This window comes from Mesocricetus auratus, unplaced genomic scaffold, assembly GCF_017639785.1.
Source record: "Mesocricetus auratus isolate SY011 unplaced genomic scaffold, BCM_Maur_2.0 Super-Scaffold_100007, whole genome shotgun sequence".
NCBI lineage: Eukaryota > Metazoa > Chordata > Mammalia > Rodentia > Cricetidae > Mesocricetus > Mesocricetus auratus.
In genome coordinates this window covers 40,628,237-40,653,019 of record NW_024429191.1, presented here as the reverse complement: position 1 = coordinate 40,653,019, position 24,783 = coordinate 40,628,237, and the positions used below count along the sequence as shown (strand labels likewise).

At 46.7% G+C, this 24,783-nt stretch overlaps 1 protein-coding gene across 8 annotated transcripts in view; it reads left to right on the top strand.

Moving 5' to 3' along the window:
• Positions 1-24,783, top strand: part of Epn2 (epsin 2) — a 65,277-nt gene that overhangs the window by 32,931 nt on the left and 7,563 nt on the right. For 5 of the 8 annotated variants that reach the window (XM_040748809.1, XM_040748810.1, XM_040748811.1 and 2 more), the window contains 6 exons: positions 1,824-2,583; positions 4,385-4,555; positions 13,700-13,812; positions 14,453-14,488; positions 15,386-15,496; positions 16,285-16,459. In XM_040748809.1, coding sequence (XP_040604743.1) covers positions 1,989-2,583; positions 4,385-4,555; positions 13,700-13,812; positions 14,453-14,488; positions 15,386-15,496; positions 16,285-16,459 — 1,201 coding nt within the window. In that variant the 5' untranslated portion in view covers positions 1,824-1,988. The remainder of the gene's footprint in view (positions 1-1,823; positions 2,584-4,384; positions 4,556-13,699; positions 13,813-14,452; positions 14,489-15,385; positions 15,497-16,284; positions 16,460-24,783) is intronic. The other 3 variants (XM_040748815.1, XM_040748814.1, XM_040748816.1) reach the window with 3 other exon arrangements.

The window sequence follows — 24,783 nt, the reverse complement described above, 5'->3', positions numbered from 1 at the left end:
TGGGTTATCATGTGGGTCCTGGGATTTAAACCTGGGTCCTTTAAGTGAAGACCAGGCATATTTGCCCAGTCCCAAATCAAGTGACATATCCCAGAGCCCCAGGCATTTGGTAGATCTGAACAGGACTACTGACTTTGACACACACATCTAGTTAAGCTGGGAAATGCTCACTGAAAATCAAAGGGTTCTTTTTTCCGTTCGTGAGGCCTATCACCTCTCTTGCAGTGAATATCATGTTGTGAATGAAAAACTTAATTAAATTAGATATACAGTCACTCTGATTTTATAGCCACAGAGATTTTATCTCTGTCTTCTGACAGGTTTGGGGGATTCATGAGAGCTGACTAGATGGGTAGAGAGAACATGCCAGCTCCTCAGCGTATTTGAGTGAGCAGAAAAGGCACCTGAAGCTTAATGAGTTGTCTCCTTCTTGCCCTGTGTGGGTACATATGATGAGTGACCACTATATTCTGTGTCTCCTTTTTGTTTGCTTATTTTTGATGCACCCATTGCCTGTTTGACTTTCTTGGAGAAGGAAGCTAGGGTTGTCTGGTGCTTCTCTGACAGAAACCTCGGCAATCCAGGGAGAGGAATGTCCACGGATGCCAGGTTCTGGGCTGCATGAGGATAGGTAGGGAGATGGGTAGACTGTTAACAACAGCCAGCCAACAATAACTCACATTTTACATCTGTAATGGGAGAACCATCCTTACTGTCATAGGGGATAGACACAGGCCACAGGGCTGCTTAGAGACCTAGATTTCTCTTCAGTTTTCAGTTGTCCTGGGAATCTTCTGGGTTTTGGTTTCTTTGTCTCACAAATGGAGAAAGTATCTCCTGCTGAATTGTGGCCTTGAGGACAGGAATACTGTTTCTAAGTGTAGTATCATTCATTCGGGTGTTTATTGCATGTTGGGTACAGTGCTAGGTGCTGGGTATTCACTGTAAATGGGATAGATGTTGATCACCATACTGTAGAACCAGAGCCCCATGTTGGAGATGTGGATCTTGCTCTAGCTCTTTTTCATCTGGAGGAAGAAGGAGATGGAGCCTGTGACTATAACTCTGGGTCTCTGCTTCTCCTCTGTGAGAGAATGAGGGGTTAGTCTTTAATCCTAGTCACGTGAAAGTTGGGGTAGGTGGAGCAATGGGAGGAGGAGGAGGAGGAAGAGGTGGTGGTGGTGGTGGTGGTGGTGGTGGTGGTGGTGGTGGTGGTGGTGGTGGTGGTGGTGGTGGTGGTGATGTAGGCTGTTAGCTTTGCTCTGGAAGAGCAGTCAGGACTTCGCTAATTCACACTCAGGGAGGGTTAAGGAAATTTTCCAGTCATTTAGGGTCTTGTGAGCCAAAACCCAATTTTAAAGGCATGGACAGGCACTTTAAAGGTCATTTAATTTTTGAAATGAAACTTTCTTGCCCCTACATGTAAAACTCTCAGGACTGGATGGGAATACATCTCAGTGGTGAGGTTCATGTGGCCCAGAGTTCAGTATCCATCACCAAAGGTTAAAATACATTCATCAGGATGTCTCCCCCAGTCCTGCTCTTTCTACATTTGGCTTTTGGTTTTAGTGACCATATAGTCTGCAAGCTACCCACTCCAGGGAAAGCCTTAGGAGATGGAACAGTGGTCATGATGTTTGCTTAAGGTTTAAGGTTAGGGTTTATTCTTCAGCATGTGGCATTTGTGATCTGACCTTAGTTTTAAAAGCAGGATGGATGTATTTCATTCATGGATCTGGGGTCTGTTCTCTCACACAGCTTATTGGGCTCTCCCTCCTCACCAGTGCTCTTACCAAAGCAATGCGTCTTCTTTTTCCTTCTAGGGCATGGCTTCCAGCTTCTGGGACTTGAGACTTTGGAGGAGGAAATGACTATTGAGCATCTTTCTGTCCCATCTGCATTACTGGCACTGAAACTTCCTAGAGTGCAGGCTTAGGGGACAGGAAAGTTTCTCCTGAAGGGCTTTACATTTCTAACAAACAATAAAAATGACGACTTCATCTATCAGGCGGCAGATGAAAAACATTGTGAACAATTACTCAGAGGCTGAAATCAAAGTCCGGGAAGCCACCTCCAATGACCCGTGGGGCCCATCCAGCTCTCTGATGACCGAGATTGCTGACCTGACCTACAATGTAGTGGCCTTTTCAGAGATCATGAGCATGGTTTGGAAGCGGCTTAATGACCATGGCAAGAACTGGCGGCATGTGTACAAGGCATTGACACTGCTGGACTACCTTATCAAAACGGGTTCTGAGCGTGTGGCCCAGCAGTGCCGTGAGAACATCTTTGCCATTCAGACTCTGAAGGACTTCCAGTACATTGACCGTGATGGCAAAGACCAGGGTATCAACGTGCGAGAGAAATCAAAGCAGCTGGTTGCCCTTCTCAAGGATGACGAGCGGCTGAAGGCTGAGAGAGTCCAGGCTCTCAAAACCAAAGAGCGCATGGCTCAGGTGGCCACCGGTGTGGGCAGCAACCAGATCACCTTCGGCCGTGGCTCCAGCCAGCCCAACCTTTCTACCAGCTACTCGGAGCAGGAGTATGGCAAGGCCGGGGGCTCACCGGCCTCCTACCATGGCTGTGAGTAACCTTTTCTCAGGCACTGAGTGGCAGGTGCTGGGACTGAGGAAATAGTTGCTGTCACAAGGTTCCGTTCTGTCCTCAGTTCTCAGCTTCTGATAACCCACATGACGGCTATATATCTGGACTGAGTTAGTCACAAGGGGGCTTTTGGTCCCCAGGCTGCTCTGTGGGTCTAGGCAAGGTTGTGCCCATGCTTCTTAGGTTCTTGGGAGAAAGTGGGCCCTAAGGCCAGTCTCAGCAGATTTTTTTGTCCCCAAGAATGCCTGTCAGCAAAGCAATTGTCCTGGTGCCCAAACCTGCAGGGATCCAAATACCTGGTAGCTGGGAGGAAACAAGCTTAGACTTGATCATCTGCTTCTGAGTCTTACACTTGAGTGTCTCTCTGCTGAGTTACAGATGTCGGAGTGGCTCAGTGCCTACCATTTTTGTTCATTATTCAGAGTTGGATGTCTCTGTTTCACCTATAGAGGAACACTCCATAGGTTAGCATCAGCAAAGACCTCCTCACATGTGGAAAAAAGCCTTTGGGTTTGCATGGCTGGGTCTACACTGCACAGTGCTGACCCATGTTTTGATTGTGTGTATGGTCACCTTGGGTCTTTGTCCTACATTCAGAAGAGGTTTTAGAGAGAGGAAGTGATGTCTGAGCCTTGTAGAAGCTGGTTTCTGATCCAGCTGGCCTCCCGGGCTCTGCCAGGAAGTGATCCAAGGCACAGTGTTCATCCTCCGTTCTTAGGGTTGGGCAGCCCCTGAGGACCCTGAACTCAAGAGAGAAAGGTGGCTCTGGTAGCCCGTGGTTACATGTGCTTTATCTTTTGACAACAGAAACAGGTTTCCAAAACAGTACTTTTTGAAATTGGTACAGAATGTCAGCATAACAAACTTTTTTGTGTTCTGAGAGTGAGTTTTCCTGTGTAGTCAGGCTGGCTGCAAACTTGCTGTCTTCTGTAACCTTCGGAGTGCTGGGTGACAGATGTGTGCTATTTGCATGACTACCATGGCAGAACACTGTTCTTAATAGTTTTGCTACTTGCCAGCATTTCCTGCTTTTGTATAATAGGTTTCAGTCTGACTTTGGACCACTGTTAGATTTTGAGAAATGTATTACTTGAGAGATTTACATATCAGAGTCAGGTTTTCCACCTCTAGGATTTTAAATTATTAGGGTTGGAGCTGGTTAGCATTTTCTTGTCCTATTTCTGGTTATTGTTAAATTTTTTTTTTTGGAGTTTGAGTTGCTTTCCTTAAGTAATGGTGATGACTTTTATGAGATCACTTATACCCCAAAATACCCTTAAATCTCTTAATCTCCCTGGATTAAGGGTTAGGTTCAACCCCCAAGTAAATAAATAAATAAATGAAATTAAAGATCAGCCTATTAGAGAATTGTTTTATTTTCCTCAAGTACCCTCCTGTGGCAGATAAAAAGGGGCCACAACCACCATAGTTGATGAACAGGGTAGAACAAGGTGCAAGGGCAAGATGGGAGTGTGGGAGCCTGGTTGCTTCATCAGGTTCTTCTTATGCCACGCTTGAGCTCTTTAGCTGTCACCCTGCCTGCTTCTAAGGTTCTGATGCTCTAGCTCTGAATGCTCCTGTTTCCTTCACTTTGATCCTGAGCTGCACTCCAGGGATAGAATGTGGCAACAGCTCTTCATGACTTCCAAGCACAGGGGACTGACAGCAAGGATGAGGCAGGACCCTGGGTGGCCTTGGCCTATGTCCCTTACATACTACTGCACATCCTCTAATGGTGTGTCTCTTTCTGTGTATGTGTGTGTGTGTCCCTGCCCAACAGCACCAGAGGCCTCGCTGTGCCCACAGCACCGCACAGGGGCCATGCTGGGTCAGAGTGAGGAGCTGCAGCCACTGAGCCAGCGCCACCCCTGCCTGCCGCACCTGGGGCTAGCCTCTCGTCCAAATGGCGACTGGGCCCAGCCCTGCCTCACTTGTGACCGCGCAGCCCGAGGTGGGACAGCGGTTTGCTTTTCTTCCTAGAAATGCCATGCAGCTTGCTGAGGGTGGGGCTTATCATGCCAGTACAGCCAACTCTCTCCCTGTCTCCTGCTGGACCGCCTGTCCAGCTTCCAGTGCCTGGACTCCTTTCTGCCTCTCTTTCCCAGAGCTTGCTGCCCTGTGCTTCCCTGCCCTCAATCATATCCCACTTGCTTAAAGGGGAGCTGCTTAGTGGTTAGGTATGGGCAATGCCCTATCTTCCCCATACCCCTTGTTTTACAGACTAGAGGGTGCTCTGCTGCCTGTCAGGCCACCGGTGGTAGTAGACTCAAGTGCTTGGCTTTTTGAGATGTAAATGGGTGCTTTCAATTTCTGAAAGCTAGACTAGTGCAAACCTTCAGTGATGGCCACTGGAAGCTATTATTCCCAGTGTAGGAGTAGACACCTTGTAGAGCATCCAGTGGGATTATTTTTGCTTTCCAATGGACTGTTATCATCCCCATTTCCTCAATAAACAGAGAGTTAGCTGTACTGTCAATTCTAGGTCACTGTGTTTGAAGAGGCTGAATTCAATGGGTAGCTAAAAATGGGGCTTCTCTTTTGCCTAATTAATAATGCATCCTGATCAGAGCTACACTGTTGCAGGTTAAACTGGAAACAGATTTTCACTGTTGCTCACAAGAAAATGCTCTCAGTCTAATCTCCCTTTGATCATAAACAGGTTCCCTACTTGAGAAGAAAGCTCTCTTCTACTCTTGCCCAAGGGGCACCAACAGCAAGCCTTTGTGTAATCTCCCTGATAAGGTGGCTAGCCTCTATTTGGCCCTGGATACAGTCCCTGCTCATTCAGGCCTCATTAATATTACAGCTTGTTTGACTTGGGTATTTGTGTGATCACTGTATTTAGTTCTGGGATATTTTCCATTATGTCCTGCCTGCTAAGAGTTCGTATGGGGTAGTGGCTTCTTCTGACCATTGAAAAGGTAAGGAGGGGCCAGCTTTGCACAGTAACTGATGTCAAGGTCAGAAATTGTCTGGCAGGGTTTCCCCAATGACATGGAAGTTGTATACTCATTTCTTTGCCATCACTTACTTGGCTCTGTTCTGGCATGTTCTCTTAGAGCTCCATGGAGCTTCCTCTTCTTTTCCTCTGTCTTAGGCTGTGACTCAGGTGAGGGTTTTTTTTTTTTTTTATGAGGGGTTACACTTAGACCCTGCGAGGGCAAAGGCAAGGGTAAGGGAAGACCTTGCACAGTTGTCCTGATGGATGGTAGCGTGATGGTGTTTGAGGCTAGCTTTCTTTCACAAGCCATCCACCCTTTGTTCTCATAAACTCTGGTCCTGGAGACAGTCTTAAAGTTCCATAAGTACTGATTCCTTGCAAGATCATCCCTGGGCTTTTGATATCCTTGAAAGGTCCTGGGGGAATCTGGATGGAACAAAGTGAGTTGGCATGGAAGGATTGTAAGACAGGGTCTTCCTAACTCCTGATAGGAAATTCTAAATACTGTCACTGGGCTGACCTTGTCATAGGTGACATACCTGGCTTGGTGGACTGGCATCTGTATGAAAAAGGTCTTTTAGCTTTTGCATAGTGAGGAAGGGATCAGTGGTCAGGACCCTACTTGAGGCACTTGAGAAGGGTTGGAAAAATTCTTCTGACTGGAGGAAGGTAGGCAGAGCCTGTTCGTAGCATCTATGCCTTGCTAGGTGGGAGATGCTGGGACTGTTAGCTTGAAAGGGGGGAAGCAACCAGTCCTTGGGTTTTTCTAGAGATGAGCCAAGAAGACTTATTGGAAGCCTGGATCACACTGAGGTGGGGAGTAGATGAAGACAGCTTTGAGGCCTCAGAACTCAGTGTTCAGGAAGCAGGGAATAGGATGTGGGTACAGCAGTGTAGGGAATGCTTACCCAAATGTAGTGCAAGTGTGGGTAGAGTTCTAGATGGACAGGCGGTCACTATTCTATCCCAGACAGTGCTTCCAGCTGTGCACTGTTAGCGTGCTGTTAGCATTCCCTGATGCTCATATTCATATAAAGGCTGTTCTCCAACAAAGGCTGGGTTTCTGACTGTCTCTGTTGGATACCTTTACCTGCCCAGGCATGCAGTTAGTACTTGAGACTGCTGTGCCAACAGAAGCTATGTAGTCCAGAGGAGGCTCTCAGGCTCAGAAGGTTGGAGTTTGTTCCATATCACAGAGATGACAGCCTCCTTGCATTGGAATGCAGATGTGAGCAGCCACATGTTGCCTTATCTGAGGCATTAGCCACCACGTATCGTATCGTTTCTTAGGACTTGCTAAGCTACAGCTGTGAAGAGATTTAGCAAGTTGTGGGAGAGCTGAGAATCTGCATCATAGGTGGCAGAGGGGCATGGGAGAATCCTTGATTCAAAGCTAAGGCCTGGGGAAGAAGATGGCTGTCTTCTGATCTGATAGTGTTAGCTCATGTATAGCCAGTGTTCCTCCCTCCCCTTGCCTCTCCTGCTTGCTCTGGTTCCCAGTCCACTGGTGTCATGGGTTACTTTGTGATCTCCTGAATCAGCCTCTGGAGCCAGAGCTACTGCTGTATCCTAATAAAAGCTGGGAAGCGGTTCCTTGGTGCTTGGTTTAACTGCCAGAGTTCCTGTTCTTGAAAAGGATGGCAGGGAAGGGAGGAGAGGAAAGTAGAGAAGGAGCTCGTGGCCCACAGGGTTTGTTCTAGGCATCAGAGTACTTTGTAGTTCAGGAACCAAAGTGTTGGTGATGGCCTTGTCCTAGGTGGGTGACCTGATAGCCCCTCTTGTCTAGATGAGGCCTTTAGTGCTCTGACTGTGATGCGTGATTCTAGGGAAGTCTCAAGGAAATGAATGTCAGGGATTCTTGAGCTTCAGCGGTCTTGCAGAGACAACTGCTCTCCTATACCTGGCAGGCTTACTAGGTGATTAGGGAAGATTATGACCATTCCATGTCTTTGCTGGGCTCGTCCCATAGAGGATTTGAGTTGGCTTTCAAAACACATGTAGTGCCACAGGATTAACTAGATACTAGAAGACACTGGGATCAAAGGAAAATAAGAATGAGACATACAGTTGCCAGAGTTGGATCCAATTTTAGCTTGGAACATCCTAGTCACTGTCATTAGATTGGGGTATTTTCTCTTTGGTTTCTGAACAAGGGTCCAGGATTCAAAGGAGGTCCAAGAAAGCCTGATGCTTACTGTGCCTGTGCAGGTAGGAGGGCAGGGCTAGGGAGCCCCAGATGTAGCACCTCCCTGTGGAAATGGCATCCTGTAACTATGGCTGTTACTACACAGCTCTAACAACCTTGGGGTCTTGCAGACTGTCTCAGCTGTCTCTTCACTCTTTTGTGGCCCAGCAGGAGTTCTTTTGAGGTCAGTGTAGTCATTGAGTTTCTCCCACAGCAGAGAGAGAGAAGGAGAGAGGAAGGGAGGGAGGGAGGGAGGAAGAGAGGAAGAGCAGGGGTTCAAGGCCATTTTTAGCCACATAGAGAGGTCTACATGAAACCCTGTCTCAAAAAAACAAAACCCAAACTCAAAAAGGTTGAGTTAGAAGACAGTATGACTCTTGTTACTTTTGTCTTCTCTCTTCTCCTTGTGCTACCAGCTTTGAAACTGGCTGTGCAGAAACTTTGTTTTCTGCATATTTTTTCTTTCCTTTTTGTTTCAGTAATAGGTTATAAATACTTAATAGTTCATCAAAGAATTTCCAGAATATTTACTCTTTATTCTTCAGAGATTATTCATAAGCAGGGTAGGCCATCACGTCATATCTTAAATTCCAGTGTTCTCATGTACTTCTTGTGAGCCTCAATTAGAAGTCCACAGTGTTCTCCTTTTTCAGTGATGCGGGTATCTTGGTCTCTGGACAGGCATAGCAGGGTTTCAGCAGCTTCTTCCTCTGAGTCTCAGCTAGGGGCAGCGCTTGTGGTCCCTAGAACCTGTGTCTGTCCAATAGAAAGCAGTAACAGCCTCCTGGGCTAAACTCCCAAGTGTTAGCTAACCTGCGCTGTCCACACCCACTTCCACAGTCACTCTGCATTTATTATCACATGCACACATGCACAGACACACTTGATCAAAAGTCCCCCTTATTCTCTCTTATTCCTTTCTACCAAGTCCCCTCTTCCTCTCAACTTTACCTCCAGTTGTTTTAGGAGGTGGGCATGGCATATTGGGTGACTATACTTATAGTTGTTTGAATGAGCATGCCTCTTTTTTGAACATGTGTGCTTTAAATATTTTGTACATGTGTGTGCAACATATTCATTCCTGGTGCCTGCCTAGGTCAAAAGAGGCATCAGATCTCCTAGAACTGGAGTTACAGTTGGTTGTGAGTCATCATGTGGGTGCTGGGTCCTCTGGAAGAGCAGCCTGTGTTTCTAATTGCTACACTATTTCTTTAGCTCCTAATCCCTACCCCTTTATAAACAGGGTCTCATGTAGTTCAGACTAGCCTTAAACTCAGTATGTAGCCAAGGATAACCTTGAACTTCTGATTCTCCTGCCTCTACTTCTCAAGTGCTGGAGTTGCAGTCATGTGCCACCCATGACCAGTTTATGTGGTGCTAGGGTTCAAACTGAGGGCTTCCTTCATACCAGGTAAACACTCTACCAAACTGAGCGCCTGTCCAGGAACTTTTAAATGGCACTAAATGTCCCAAAGCCTGTGCCATACCTGATGACACTGCACATCAGAAACCCTGTCAGAGTGCTGTGAGAGAGTGCTGCCAGGCCGCAAAGGTCAGCTCTGGGTTGGGTTCCCTGTCAGGCTGCACTCAGCTGCTCATGTCTTCCTCTGATGGCCTGTGTTGTGTCAAGGCCCTTTGAAGAGTTAGAGGCAGCAGGTGGTCACTCTCCTTCATTGTTCAGGCCAGCTCCTTCCCATAGGCTCATCTTCCCTGTAGTAACTAGTGGGTGTGATATGGGCCCAGGTAAGTCAGTCTGCTCAGTTTTCTTCCTACGAGTGATGTGTGTCTTTTTCTGATAAGATAGAGTGTCTGCAGCCCTGCTGCTAGCAGCTGTTGGCTTTGTTGGTATGCTTTTCCTGAAATTTTTTCCTGAAAATTGCAATCTCTTCAAATCATTCTACATTTGCAACTTCATGGTAGCTTCCATCTCATGACGTCTTACCAGAATCATTTATCCGAGTTCCCACACAAGCCTGTAAGCATTTTAACAGCTTTACACATCATAGTTGTGCCTGGTTATCCTTAGGATTGGATCCAGAACCACCAGCAACTTGGAGGATTTGCTTGCAGTAGTTGTGTATTGGTTTGATACTCAGTGCTGCTGTAAGATAGCCCAGCATTGTTTGTGATTACTGTGGTGATGAGAATGCCAGGAAACCATTGCTTTAATGTATCCATCAGGGAGCAATGACAAAGTCTTACATCTTTCTTTCATAGTATTTTCAATCTAAGGTTGGCAGTCACAGATGTAAAAGCAGTAGACACAAGACTGATTTTGTCTGCTTAAGGATTCCTATTTGAAGCTGGTGTGGTAGTACACACCTTTAATCCTAGCACCTGGGAGGCAGAAGCAGGCACAGATGGAGCTGCCTTGAGTTCTGGGCCAGCCTGGTCTACATAGTGAGTTCCAGTACAGCCAAGAGTACATAGACAGGCCTGTCTCAAAATGAAACAAAAAAAATTCTTATCTTAGCCACTGTTCCAGCTAATTCAGCAGTTTTCAGTGGCAAGGTCCCAGTCGAGGGAGTAGGGGCCTGTACCTGAGGGCATTTTGGGAGCCTCCAGATTGTGAAACTTTTTTTGTTGTTGTTAAGATTTATTTATTATGTATATAGTATTCTGGCTGCATGCATGCCAGAAGAGGGCGCCAGATTTCATCACAGATGGTTGTGATCCACCATATGATTGCTGGGAATTGAACTCAGGACCTCTGGAAGAGCAGTGGGTGCTCTTAACCTCTGAGCCATCTCTCCAGCTCCCAGATTGTGAAACTTTATCATGACTGGCAGCAACAGAACTGAAGGTCTGGGTCCACATCCACCAAGGGCAGCCACACTCACTATCTGAGCAGACCTGCATTCCATCATAGCATTGTGTATTATACATATAATAGAGAATTATGAACAAACTGTTCATGAGTACATACATACCTTGGTTAGAATGTTTGCTCATCTGTCTGTTTTTTGTTGCTGTTTTGAAATAGGGCAGACCATACTGACCTGTAACCCATCTGCAATCACAGCTATCCTTGAGCTGCTCTTCCTGTCTATAACCTTGCCCTCTCCCAACCTCACCCCCCCACACTCCCAGTGCTGCTATTGCAGGTGTGTGACACTCACAGAGCTTCATCTGCTCTCTTTTGTTTTTATTGAGAGAGGTCTCTGGTAGCCCAGACTAGCTTCTACTTTAAGATGTAGCCATTGCAGGCCTTGGATTCTTGATATTCTTGCTTCTGCCTTCCCAGGGCTTAGAGTACAGGTATGTTGCCACAACTGACTTCATCTGGAGTGGGCAGAGCACAGTCAAGTTGAGGAACCCCTGGTCTGCCCAAATTAAAAAGAATTCCATGGCTTCCTGTGGGACCAACTTCCAGGGGCCAGAGAAGAACCTTTGAGTGCCCTGCTCTCTGTCTGTCACTCTCCACTTTATTCCCTCACGACAGGTGTCTCGTTGAATCTGGAACTATGCTGGTAGCCAGCAAGTCCCAGTGATTCTCATTTCTTCTTTCCCTCCCCACCTCCAGTGTTGAGTTTACCTGAGGGTACAGCTACACCATGAATGCTGAGGATTTGAACTCAGATCCTTGTATTTGCTCAATACTGAATGAATTCATGTCCTAATCCTCAGGGAGAGACTTTGAGGGAAACGTTTGCTTTTCCTCTGGTCTCTGTAAGTTGTGAGCCTTCAGATGCTTAGAGTAGGGCCAGGTTAGTTGGTCAGAAGAATCCATTCAGGCCTGGCTCACAGGAACATCTGTGTGCCCTGTCATGCGCCTGGATACAAAAGTCTCTTTGTGGAGCTGAGATGCCATCACAAGGCCAGAGTGTCTATGCTAGAATCGTTTCTCTAAGTAAGCCAAGGCCTGCTGTGCATACTCAGCTGATTGTGCCGATGGTAGCTGTGAATTTTGCCACCTGTGGAACCGAGCGCTGTGCATCCCTTTATACCACAGTACCCTTTAATACCCTTTGTCTTGGAGTTTCACACTGATGAGCTAAGGCATTATCTGTAGTGCTGGCTTTGCATCCTTCTCACTGCCTTGGTGGTGGTAACAGTAGTATGTTCCATTTGCATTTGAAGCCAGTCTGGCCTCACAGGTGTGTCCAACAGCCCTAAAAACCTGAGAGGCCTCTTGTTGCAAGCAGTAAGTCTGCCTGGAGCCTCCACCATTTGTTCCTGACTGGTGGCTCTCCTGTGACTTGAAGGCCACCGAGCAGCTTTCCCTGCAGATTAAGACTCATTTTCTTAGCACTCCATGCCGATGATGCCTTTGTGTTTATTCCTTCTGGATTGATTGTAAACAGGATGTCAGTGCTGTCTCTGATCTCATCGGGGGTTTGTGAACCACTCCCCACTCTTCATCAGTAGGCTCCTATTCTAGCCGTTTGTAACAAAGAAGCCACACTAAGTGGACTGGAATCCCCCAGGTCTGCCCCATAGAGCTGTCTCTGTCCCCTCCATCCTGGGTTAGGTTGATTTGTTGCTTTCTTTCCTTCTCAAGCATGGGAAATAGAGGCCTGGGTGTTCTGGTTGGCATCAGTGAGGCTGGAAACAAATCAGCCAAATGGTGTATTTTTAAAAAGTGTATTGTTAAATCTAATCATGAAAATGGATTTGAGATGGTTTCATTGTCATGCACTTGTATTTCTAAAGAGGTCCTGTGAAAAATATAATTGGAGTAATGCTTTAGGATGGGATTAGGCCTGGTTTTATTTGGGAAGGACTTTGTCACTGCAACTTTTGTTTTGCCTGCTCAGGACAGGAGATGTGAGCCAAGTGGTTGCTTATACCACTGCCACTGCCACCAAATTAAATCTTACTATTTGCTATAGCCTGGATGACCATTTAGAAACCATCTTTGTCAGGAGTTATTCCTGACCTCTTACCCTCTGCCAAGGAGGCAACTCCTAGGAACTAAGTTAAGACTAAAGATGGAGAAGCAGTGCTGTGGTGAGCAGTTCTATAGTTACCTTTGCTAGAATGCGTGAAAGAAGGAAGTTATTAATACAGATTAGAACATTTAAAACAATTGGCCCAAGCTATAAAATTGACTTGTCCATCTTTCTGGGTACCCATCCACCCATCTATCCATGAATGTAGCCATTCACTGAATAAATGGTTATTGGTCGGGGTGTGAGGACAGGCTACTCTGTGGGTCTTAGTGCAGGAGGCAGATTTGTGCAGTTGGTGAGCAAGGGCAGAAGGTTGTGCTGAGTACACAGAAACTCAGAGGAGACCTGAGCCCGGAATGAACCGTCAGGTACAATGGCTCTCAGTAAGTAGGTCTTCATCTGCAGATTTTGTTGAAACTGAGAGCGTGCAGAACAGGGATGCATTCAGACTCATGTTCTCTCATACTCATGTCCATTTAATTCTGTTGAATTTCAACTCCTGATATGAAAGTCTCTGATTAGTATGAATGTAGCTTCCTGGTTTGGGGTTTGTTATCTCAGCTAAGATTCCACATTTCATCCCTTCAGTAATGTAGCCTCTTGTCAGTGTTAACTAGCTAGGTATTTGAGCAAAACACACCTGTGTACAGTATTGCACAAGCATTCAGAGTCTGCAAAGAACTGTGTAGCTTCATTTTCTTAAGCAAGCTTTCCTGATGTTGGTGTTTTGATTGGAGCCATTGGTCCCTGGGCTTTTTTACATGATTGAAGGCTCTTCCAGAACTCTTACCTTGGGACTGTTTTCTGTGGTCCATTTCTCTGGAGCAGCTATCTGCTGTGAAGACTGAGATTTGATTCTCCTGAGGTGTGACCTCCAGCCAAGGTTTCATGTGTCTGCTGTAGGCATCCAGCCATGTTTGACTGGCACTTGACTTTAATTCTGAAATACCTGTAGCTTGATCCTATCCTCTCCCCGGGCCACGTGGGTTTGAGATGAGAATGGAGTACTGTCTTGTGCTAGGAGTGAGAGGGACAAACCTGTCTTTGCATGTGGTGACTTGCCTCCCTACCCCACAGCTACTTCCCCACGAGTGTCCTCTGAGCTGGAGCAGGCCCGGCCGCAGACGAGTGGAGAAGAGGAGCTGCAGCTGCAGCTGGCACTTGCCATGAGCAGAGAGGTGGCGGAACAGGTCAGTGTGTGCGTGGTCATGCCCATGGGTCTTCACCCTGGTGCTCCTGGGGGAGGGCATGGCTCCTAGAGAGGATGACACACACAGCCCCGTCTTTAAGGCACTTACTTGATGAGTTCGGTCTTGTGGCCACAGTGTATTCTTATCCGCTAGATCAGGCAGATCTATACCTAGGAAAGGTTTTCATGGAGGTCAGAAACAGCTAACCTTGAGTGCCTCCTGGAAGTTCCCGTACAGACTTACCATCCAGGGACTCCTGAGGGAGCTCTGTGCCTCATTGAGGAGCCAGCATACAGGGCAGTGGGCAGGACAGGCCTGGGTTGGGGGCAGGGGGTAAGTGGGGTGGGCCTGGTCCCTGCCAAGGCAGTATACCTTGTGGCAGATATGTGGGAGAAGACTAGAAGGGAAGCTTCAGGAAAGAATGCATGCGGGCATGGTAGAAACAGCATAGATTTTCTTTTTTTAAAGTGTGTGGTGTAAGATGGAACCCAGACCCTTTGTAAGGAAGTGCTCTAATATTGAGCCTGTGTGTGGTTTTGTTTCCCTCTATACCTTGTTTTTAATAAGCATGCATTACTTTAAAATTGAGGAGCAAAAGGGGCGATTCAAACACCTTTAGACAGTGTCCCTTTGCTTTCAGTCATCAGAAAGCGTGCAGACAGCCAGAGGCAGCAAGGTACACCCCTCGTATGGAGAGAAGAATGTTGGGTGTTAAATGTGAACACAGAGAGGTTTGGCCGGCATAGTTGGTATGTCTGTAACAGCAACAATGGGCAGCTTTGATCATGGCCTCTGCCCCCCGTAGAGAACCTGCAACCATTAATTAAATCTGCCCATGTGGAAGCCCATGGCTCCAGGGGCTCAAGGTGTCCAGGAGGTCTCACTGCAAGTTTCTGGGATGGGTGGATGGCTTCAGCCTTTTTAGCTAAAACCCAAGAGTGTGTTTTAATCACTTAGATGTTAGGGCAGGTCTGTCTTTTGCAAGTGACTTTGCCTTAAATAAATAGGATGAATTGTTTCTACTAGAAATCATACAACTGGACAGTTGTTCTGGGATTGTCCACTATGAGGATTAGAATGATGTGTGATTTTCATCTTTTCTAATTCTTTCCTGGTTGTCAGATTTGTGTTTTGTAAGAACACTGTTTTTACTTTATGTGGGTGAGTGGTTTGCCTGCATGCATATATGTGTACCACATGCGTGCCTGTTGGAGTTACAGATGGTTGTGAGCCCCCATGTGGGTGCTGGTGTGCTGCATATTGATCCTGGGTCCTCTGTAAGAGCAAATGCTCCTAATTACCGAGCCATCTCTCCAACCCCAAGAAAATATTTCAGATAAAGTATTTTGTTTCCCTATTTTGATGGTGCCTGAGTGTTGCTGGTATGACCTCAGACAGCCTCTGAGGGAGGAACCTCTGGGAATGGAAAGCCATTGTTTCTAGCTGAACTATATTCTCCCTTGAAATGCCACATGATGCAGGGCCTTTCCTGTTGCTGGCTAGTGTGGCCTCATGCCCTGCTGTGTTGCTGTCAACATTACCCTCAGCCTCAAGCTCCATTGTCCCACTCCAGGAAGAACGCCTCAGGCGGGGTGATGACCTCAGATTGCAGATGGCTCTGGAAGAAAGCCGGAGAGACACAGTTAAAGTTCCAAAAAAGAAAGAGGTGAAAACTTGCTGCAAGGTAAATGTTTGAAGTTGTTCTAGAGTGGTTGTTTCATGGACCCCTGGGACATACAGTGAGGGTGGGACACATGGTTGGATGGCGGGGCGTGTGGTAGGATGCCAGTCTCGACACTGAACTCATGCTGTGGTGAGCACCAATGAGAACACAATGAAAAACACAGCAACCAAGAGAAGACACTTGATGCCACCTGTAAAAGGAGGTTGGCAGCAGCAGTGTCTGTCTCCCAGTGGCCCTTGGGAATATTCCTTAGCCCAGAGAAGCCACTTTTTATACAGGTCTTCATCCCCCTACTTTGCTAGGCTGTGACACAGAGGTGACCAGAATGTGACTTTCTTCTGACAAACTTATTATCCTCCAGTTAGAAAAATTTCCCTCAGGCCAGGATTCTAGTGGTTTCCCTAGCTATGGTGCCACTGGGTTCTGATGACAGATGTTGTGGGAAATAACTGGAAGGGTTAGGACAAGGCAGGTGAAGAGGGATGACTATGCATAGTCACAGTCTGGGCCATTGCCAGCATTATCCTGAGAGAGTTTGGGGGCCCTGAGGACTCTTAAAACATGTGGGCATCTGGCAAACAACAAGTACCTTGGTATAATTCATCCCTGGCTTCCTGGGAAGCAGGAACTTCAGTGGAGCTTTGGGCTTGGAGCAACTCAATTTCCAAGTCCTCCAGGACTTCCATCCAGAAGGCCTATGCTGTGGTAAGAACTAATATTTATGCTTACTATGTGGATATTTGCTATGACTAACCAAGTGAAACCATTCCTTCTGTTTGTCTTAACAGCCGGGCTCCCACTCACAGCAGACTACTTTGCTGGATTTAATGGATGCCCTCCCCAGCTCATGCCCTGTTACTCAGAAAACTGAACCCTGGGGTCCAGGGGCCTCTGCTAACCAGACCAACCCCTGGGGTGGAACAACAGCTCCTGTGAATATTTCCGACCCCTGGCCATCATTTGGTAAATGGCTTGTTGTTGGTTTCCTAGACTTGCCTGTTAGTCCCCCCCCTTCCTGTGGAAATTAAGGTGGGTGTGACACTGAGCAGGAGCTCATCCTCCAGGGTAACAGAGGAACAGTTTCCTATTTTGACTGGTTTTCTGCTTTGGGAGAAGAAAAGCTGACTTCCTTACTGCCTCATCCATCTCAACCGTGCACCAGAAATGACTTGTGTCTACTCTAGGGCACATTTTAGTTCTTAGAGTTGCACCCAGCTCAAGCTTAAGTAGTCATAAAATCCGCAGAGAGCAACCTAAAGTGAACTGGAACTGAGATATGCTTACCATCACTACTAACGAAGAGAGAACATATTTGCTGCTATTCTTGTTTTTGAAAGGAATAGTAGGTCTGGATGAGTTTTGTTTGTGAGTTTTGCTTATTGGTAAAGGCAAGAGAATGTTTAGTCAGATTTGAAATATGAACACGGCAGAATTGGTTTACTTTGGGTGACATTTCTGATACATTAAGTTTCTTTTTTTAAATTTTATTTATTTTTATTTTATGTACATGGGTGTCATTTCCCCTGGAACTGGAATTACAGACAGTTGTGAGCTGCCATGTGGTTGCTGGGAATTGAACCTGTGTCCTCTGGAAGAGCAGTCAGTGCTCTTAACCACTGTGCCATCTCTCCAGTCCCCTCCCCACATGAAGTTTCTTAATTGCTGTGGGGGGAGGTTGGCCATATATATATAACCTTTGCTTCTGGCCTGGTGGTCTGAGTCCTGTTGGACATGCCTGTCATGGGTGTATTTTGTGACTTGTAGTTCTTGTTTCCTTAGACTGACCTTCTTTTGCACTCAGCTCAATTCTCAGGATGTTTGTTGAAGTATACCAAGTGCCAGGCTTTGTCCTGCCGTGTGAAGACCCTGGGACACACAGATAATAAGTGGTTCCTGTCCTGGGCAGAGTGGGGACAGCTGGCAGCAGTACTGTGTGAGCCAGGCTTTGGTGAGGGCCTGTCAGATCAGAGCAGTGAGGTGAGCATCTTAGAGGTGGGTGCCACCAAGAAGCACAGTGTCCTGTAAAAGAGAGAGTCAGAAAGCATAGGAGTCCTGCAGGGGAAGTGAATCCCGACACAACCTGTGCATTGTGATGTGGGCAGCAGGCAGGAAGGGGAGAGAACAGGAGTGGCACAGGTTTTTCAGGGACTGGCCTCCTCCTTGCAAGTGCTTGTTCTAAAGATGTGTCAGCCTAAGATGCCCTTTGGTGTATTGCTGGCCACAGTGACCCTGTGGAGCCTGCCCACTTACTGGGGCCAGGTTGTGTTAGCTGAGTTCTTATTCCCTGGAGACCAGGAATCTTGTGTTGGTTGTACTCTTGAAGATCAGAATGTAGGCTCTAAGGCAGATGTGGAAGTACTGTGGTGTCCCAAGGGTCAGTAGCCTCTCAGGTAATAATGGTTTTGATATTTCCCCCCAAATCTGAAACACAGTCTCTTTGTCAAATGACCATTCTTGAAGTCCAGCTAAAGAATTCTGATGGGTGGAATCAGGGTCACTTCCAGGAGTTTTGCCTGGAAGCATGAAGTAGGATATGGCCTGTTGACAGGTACCATATACTTTGTTGCGATGTGTCTGTGCCTCTTTATATGGATATGGAATTTGCCATTCTGACAGTTTTAAACTAGAGTATTTAAAAAAATGAAAACAAAACAGTAAAAACCACACAACTCATAGAGCTACGTAACTGTTGCTATAAGATAGAACATTTCCATTACCCAGAAAGAACCTGTACTCAGCTCTTAGCCACCGACCTGCTAGTCTGCCTTTTGTTCATGAAGACTTTGTGTGGACAGATCGTGTGAACAAAGTCACATCGCTGTAGCCTTTGTCAACAGTGTGACAACAGTTTAGTCCTTTCCTGGCCAGAAATACCCCTGTGGGTGTGGCTCATCATTCACACCCCCCATGTGTATTTGCATTTTGTTTAGTGTCTGGCTATTATGAATCACAAGTTTTCTATTAATGTTTAAATAGTGATGAGGATTAAAACTATTCTGAACATGAGTGCTGCTCATGGATAGCTGTCTGAGGGCCCAGCCCTGTGACTTTTCTCTATGTACATGCTCACTCAAACTAATTTGGCACTCTCTTCATTTGGCATTTAAAGCAATAGTAAGTATTTAATGAGTTTTATTTCTGAGTTTTGCTTATTGATAAATGTGAGAGAAATTTTAGTCAGATTTGAAACACGAACATGCAAAGCTGGTTATTCTGGGTGACACTCCTGGCACATGATGTTTCTTAGACTGGATGAATACATAGACCACCAAAGCTCAGAAAGGTTGTTCTTCTCCCCAGGGTCACAGAGCTAGTTAGGGAAGGACCAGCTCAGTTTGTGATAGTATCTCCTGGATTGCTGGAAAGCTGTGCAGCCTGGTGAGTTCCAGAAAGTGCATCCTTCCAGCATGGAGACAGCTGTTAGTAAAATCTTAGCTATCTGTCCCTTTCCTTTTCCTAGACAATGTTTAACCTAATTGAGGTAACATTGTGTATAGTTGCACCAAGAGCCACACACATTCTCCAGCTTGTGCCGTGTATGTGCCCAGGCACCATTGGACATCACCTCAGTGGCACTGTGTGGCTGGGCCACTCGTTCTTCAGCAGCTCTGGTCTGTGAAGGTGGTTTTGGAAAGCGAGGTGAGGTCACTGTGTTCTTAGAGCTTTACCCCAGTCGGGTGCTTTGCCTCCTGTCCCTTTGAGCTGACTCCAGAGCACGCATGTGGTGCAGGTTTACTGCTTAGTCTCTGCTAAAACGCAAGTGTAAGAGCCACTCATCAGTCCCAGGGTACTCATAATTATTAATGCCTCTTCCCACAGCATGGAGCTGCTCTCTGCATGAAAGGAATGCTTTTCTGAAAGCCACCATTTGTAGTGGGTCCCGTTATTACCAGTTCTTTCCAAGCAGTACTGGGGACTGCTGAGCCAAGTGGCCTTGGGAGGAAATGCTAAGAACCCAGAGAAGGGAAGTTGGAGCTTGCCAGGTCAGCGGGGCACTTCCTCCTCTGTCTTAGACACACAAAGCTGCCACCTGGTCTGGAGAGGCCTCACAGCCTGGCAATTCAGAAGGCCTTGGCTGGCTTGTCCCCCTTACTGTCCCCCCCCCACTGGAGCCAAGGCCAGCACTGAGACTGAGCCTAACTTCCGCCTGGCGGTAGCAGGTGTGCTCTGGCTTCTTGATGACCCCAGTATGACTGTGACTGCCGGCTGTACACATGAATATTCATCTATTCACTGAACTCCTGTGAATGGATCTACAGAGGAAGCGGAAGAAAGCTGCTGGCTTTTTGAACTTGGTTCCATTCTCCTTTCTCACTTATTTGAGCTTTAAATGAGCCTTTATTGGGTGTGTAACATGGCAGGACTTACTGATGCCAGGCCCTGAAGGTATAGAAGGGCCTTGTAATGGCTTCACTGCCCTATCTATCCACAGAGGAGCCCCAGCCTCCATGAGGGCAGCTGAGCCATCTCCGTATCTGCTATTTTCCTGTGGAGCAAGGGTAAGGGGTGGTACTGTTTTTGCAGAGATTGAAGCAATCTGTACTGACTACAGGACTGCCTACTTGTGTCTATGGTGTTCTACTCATTTGGCATTAAATTCAGCCCATCAGCTTGCAGAGTCCCAGATACATATACCTAGGACCCCAGTGTCACTTGCAGAATGGATACTCCACTACTCATTTGGGCTCAACAGTATGTCCCCGATGATCTATGTCATTTGGGATTGACAAGGGTTTGAGCTGAGCATGCATTTCATTCCCTTTGCAGAGCTTTGAGTTTTGATTACTTTGTCCCTGCTGGCTCAGGAGGAGAGTGTAGCAGTGTTTTGGGGTCGTGAAACCCAGGTTGATGGTGGGGGTAGCCAGGAAAAGCTTCAGGACTTAGACTGTGAGGTGTAGGCAGCCTGCCCCGTCATATACCTAATCTTTGTACTGTCTTACTCTGCTTGAGAAACTTGTCCAAAGATTTATTTCATTTTTGTTTGTCTATGCCATGAGTATAGGGGTACCTAGGGAAGCCAGAAGAAAGCATTGGATCTCCCAGAGCTGGAAATACAGGTTGTTGTGAGCCACCTGATGTGGGTACTGGGAACCAGACTTGATCCTCTGGAAGAGCATCAAGCACTCCTAACCACTGAGCTGTCTCTGGAGCCCCACGCTTGCTTCTTCTTAAAGACATGGCTTGAGTGTCTCTAACTATGGAGGTGTGGTCATCATGTTCTCAGTACCCCTTCCTGCCCTAATTCTGGCTCTTGGCTGCCTATTATCTTCAGGATGGTACAATGACTTGTTTCTTCTTACAGACAGGGACCACCATCCCTGGGGCTTGGCTGGAGAACTGCTGAACAAATTGTCAGAATAGGATAATGTAGCTATGCAGGAAGCCTGGGTTTGTGTGCCCATGCTAGGTGGTTCTTGCGTGAGAGGGGTTTGGGCAGGGCTCTAAATACATCAGGAGCTCAGATATGCATGTATCCTGGCTCCCTATTTGTCTCACATGGACTTACACAATGCCTGTACTGGGTCTTCCCAGGATCTGTGTGCTTAGGGAGATAGTGTGATAAAGTCCCCCAGAGGCTTCCTAGAGATAGATATGGTGGGCAGCATGGTCACAAACCCCTCATCCCCAAGCTCCCCACTAAGGCCAAGCCCTTGGGATGGATTCTAAGTGCACCAATAAGAGTGACTCTTCATGCCTGTTCTTGTAGCCATTGGTCTCCTTGTTCCCTCTAGTCCTGGATTAGCCATGGCACCAGCATGGTCTGGAATGGGAAGCAGTTCCAGCCCTGCCTGTGAAGACAGAGCACATGTACTTACCCAGAGGCATGCACCTTCACCTACAAGTGAGGCCAGTGTATGAGTGCCCTGCAGTGACTCCAGGAGGTTTGGGGGGAGCCGTATAACGGGATAATGTGAAAACTGCAGGGTGGGAACTGCTATAGGGTCTGAGTGGTGTTGTTAGGATTTGAGTTAGCAGGTGGCTTTGGGAAGTGAGACCCTGATTGCTGTCTTTAGACCAGTGTGACCTGCTGGCTCAGGAAGTGGAGTTGTCATGCATACTGAGGCCTGTGTCGTCTGTTGTCTACATGTGACCCAACCTCTATCCCCATGAGCTCAAGGTTGTGTTCTCTTTCAAGCACAGTGGCTCCCTAGAAGGCCCCCTGCATGTTCTAACCTCATGGCTTAGGACATTCACTGTGCAGCTCCTGCATGACTTTTGGGAATTGGGGTTTACTTTAGCCCATGAGGATTCTCCCTGGTGGTCAGGACAGTATCTGACCCCTTTAGATTAAGGGAGTGGGTGAGGGGAAAAACTTTCCCATGGAGCAGTAAGGTTTTCTTTGTAGGAGAAAAGGCAGTAGAGGTTGGAAACAGTAGAGTATGTCTCCTTATGTAGGCACATAGAAAGGAAAGAAAGCAGCAGTCTTCTGAGGGGCATTGATGCTCAGCATGGTTGGGGACTGCAGGACAGTGAGGTCTCCCCAGCCTCTGTGTCCCTCAGTTGCAGCTAGCTGAGGGGAGTGAGACTTGCAATGGGTATTCCTTATGTGGGCCTGCAAGCAGGGATAGAACAGGAAAGCATGGTATGTCCCTAGGGCTCCCATATGACATTGGTCCTGGGATCTCCATGTCATCACACCACAGCTCTCTGGTCTTCCTGCCCAGCATTCTCCCTGGCAAACCATTTCTACCATGTCACTATCCAGTTAGAACACAGCCATAACCTGATGAGGTACCTACCGTCTTGGCGAGCAGAGTATAAGGGTTAGTCCCTGTAGTGTGAGTCCAAATGAGGCCAGGTTTACGATCCTGACAAAGCATCACACAGGCAGAAGAGGGCCTAGAGGCAAAGGTCCAGGCCCAGAGAGAAACAGAAGGTCTGGGTTGAGAGGTCAGAGGTACTTCTCAGGGACACAGAGGTTTTGAAAGCCTGCTGATTCTGGGGCAGCAGCAGGAGAAGTGGAAAGTCCAAATAGGGGTTGGCAGGCCGTGAGGACAGGAAAAGTTTCATTTGGGAGTGCTTCTTGACAGTGGGTGTCAGCTAGCTCACAGCTTTTGGGTGTATCACTGCAGCAAGCCTAGGGAGAAGTAAAGGCTGTATTCACTCCTACCCTCTATTCTGGGTCACTATACTAGACAGATAGAAGTTAGACGCATGGGGACAGTGCCTACAGCATCTCAGTTAGAAGTTAGAGACGCATGGGGACAGTGCCTACAGCATCTCAGCTAGAAGTTAGAGACGAGTGGGGACAGTGCCTTCAGCATCTCAGAAGTTAGACGCATGGGGACAGTGCCTACAGCATCTTAGTAGGCCCCAAGTAAGCCCTTCAGCATTTTAGACTCTTGCAGGCATAAAACCATGTGGTGGAAAGACTAATGGGTGGCATCATCTTTAACACCTGTGAATATACCATGTCACAGGAGTGGTAGACTTGAGGAGAAGGGTACAAGTTGTGGGGTTGTCCAGGGGATGGAGTCATTTTCAGGTCTCAACAGTTCTTAGCTTCCTGGGAATGACAAGTCCTTGCTGCTCTTCTCTGATCCCTGGCACATTCTGATTGTCACAGCCTGGTTGGGTGCCCCCCCCCTAGAGTTGGGGCTGGAATTGTCTAGTCTTTTCTATGATAGGGAGTTCAGTCCAGAAAAAAGCTCAGATGTGTAGTTTGGTGAATGGTCTCAAACAGGTAAGTACAGCATAGAACAGGAGGGACAGAAGACAGATTCAGTGGGCCCTGACACAGAAGGCAGGGGATTTCTCTGGTGTGTCTGAGGAGTATAAGGGGTCAGTGTGGCCACGCTAGGTATGGACGCTGTGTGGATGTCTGTAGATCACATCTCTTTGGGGTTCCTGAATAGTTCGTGTGTGAAGCAGGTGATGACCAAGAGTATTGTGAAAGTCACTGTTTACATCTAGGAAGTTGAAGAATGCTAAGGCAGCTTGTCCAGGTAGCCTATGTGAGCAAAGCAAGACTGTCCAAGGAAGGAGCTGGACAATGACAGTGCTGAGGACAGTGTGCTTGCAGAAACCATTGTTTTACCTAAGCATCCATTCCTAGAAAATCCTCTTTCGTCTGAGGAAGATTGTGGAAATAAGATGTTTGAAATTTGGAAGCAGCTCCCTACTCCCCAAAAGCTCAGAACTTACTTTATATTCAGTGAAGTGCAGTTCAAAAGTGGAGGGGAGGGCTACGTCTTGTAGTGGCAGAGTGTAATGAGAATGCACAGCAGGGTCTGTGGGATAGTTAAATACTAGTAAGAACCAAGTTTATAGCTTTAATGTTCACATTAGCAATGGGAAAATGCACAGAGTTAGTGAGGATAGAATGGCATTGCAGCCAGGCAGAAGAGGAGGGAGTCATAGGAAGAGAGGTTATTGTAGTAGAACATAAATAGACACAAGTTAGTCGTCTATAGAGAGTTCCAGGACAAGCTCCAAAGCTACAGAGAAACTGTGTCTCGAAAAAACAAAAACAAACAAAAAGAACCATCAGAATCAATTCCTTTCATTCTTTCTTTCTCTTTCTTTTTGTTTGTTCTTTTTGAGACGGGGTATCTCTCTACTTAGCCCTGGTTTTCCTATAACTCACTGTATAGACCAGGTTGAACTCACAGAGATCTATCTGACTCCTATGTGCTGGAATTAAAGGCATGCATCAGTATGCCAGCCAAGAATCAATACTTTCAATACAGTACCTTCTTTTTACTACAATTTAGAGTTCAGCAAGATTGCTAGATAAAAGCCTAGTATACAAAATTAAATAAAAAAAAATGCCCGCTCCCAGCAATGATACTAAATTCCTTAGAGTAAATCTTTTACAGTGCTATATAAATTCTAAATAAGAATGGTTGAATTTTATTGAAAATGTAAATGCACAGATATCATTTTGATTTGGAAAACTCCTTGTTACTATGGTAGTGATTCTTTTCAAATTGATCAGGAATTCAATGCAGTTTTGGTCAAAGTTCCACCACATTTTGGGACAGGGGTTTGCTGTACCCCAGGTTGGCTTCAAACCTCTGGTCTTCCTGCTTCTATTCAACTCTGAGAGAAGAGTAAGTTGAGGAATGTGTACACAGTTCCCCTGATCTTTCTTTTACCCTAACTAAATGATTTTTTTGATCAGTATGGAAAAGCAAGAGCCAGGGACAGCCAGACTCTGGGATTTGCCATATTAGTTATTAAGAATCATCACCATTCCTCATACTTCAGAGTAGAAACTAGAGGATCAGACATTCAAGGCCATGGGGGGAGTGCTTGCTTTTAATTCCAGTCTTTGGGAGGCAGAG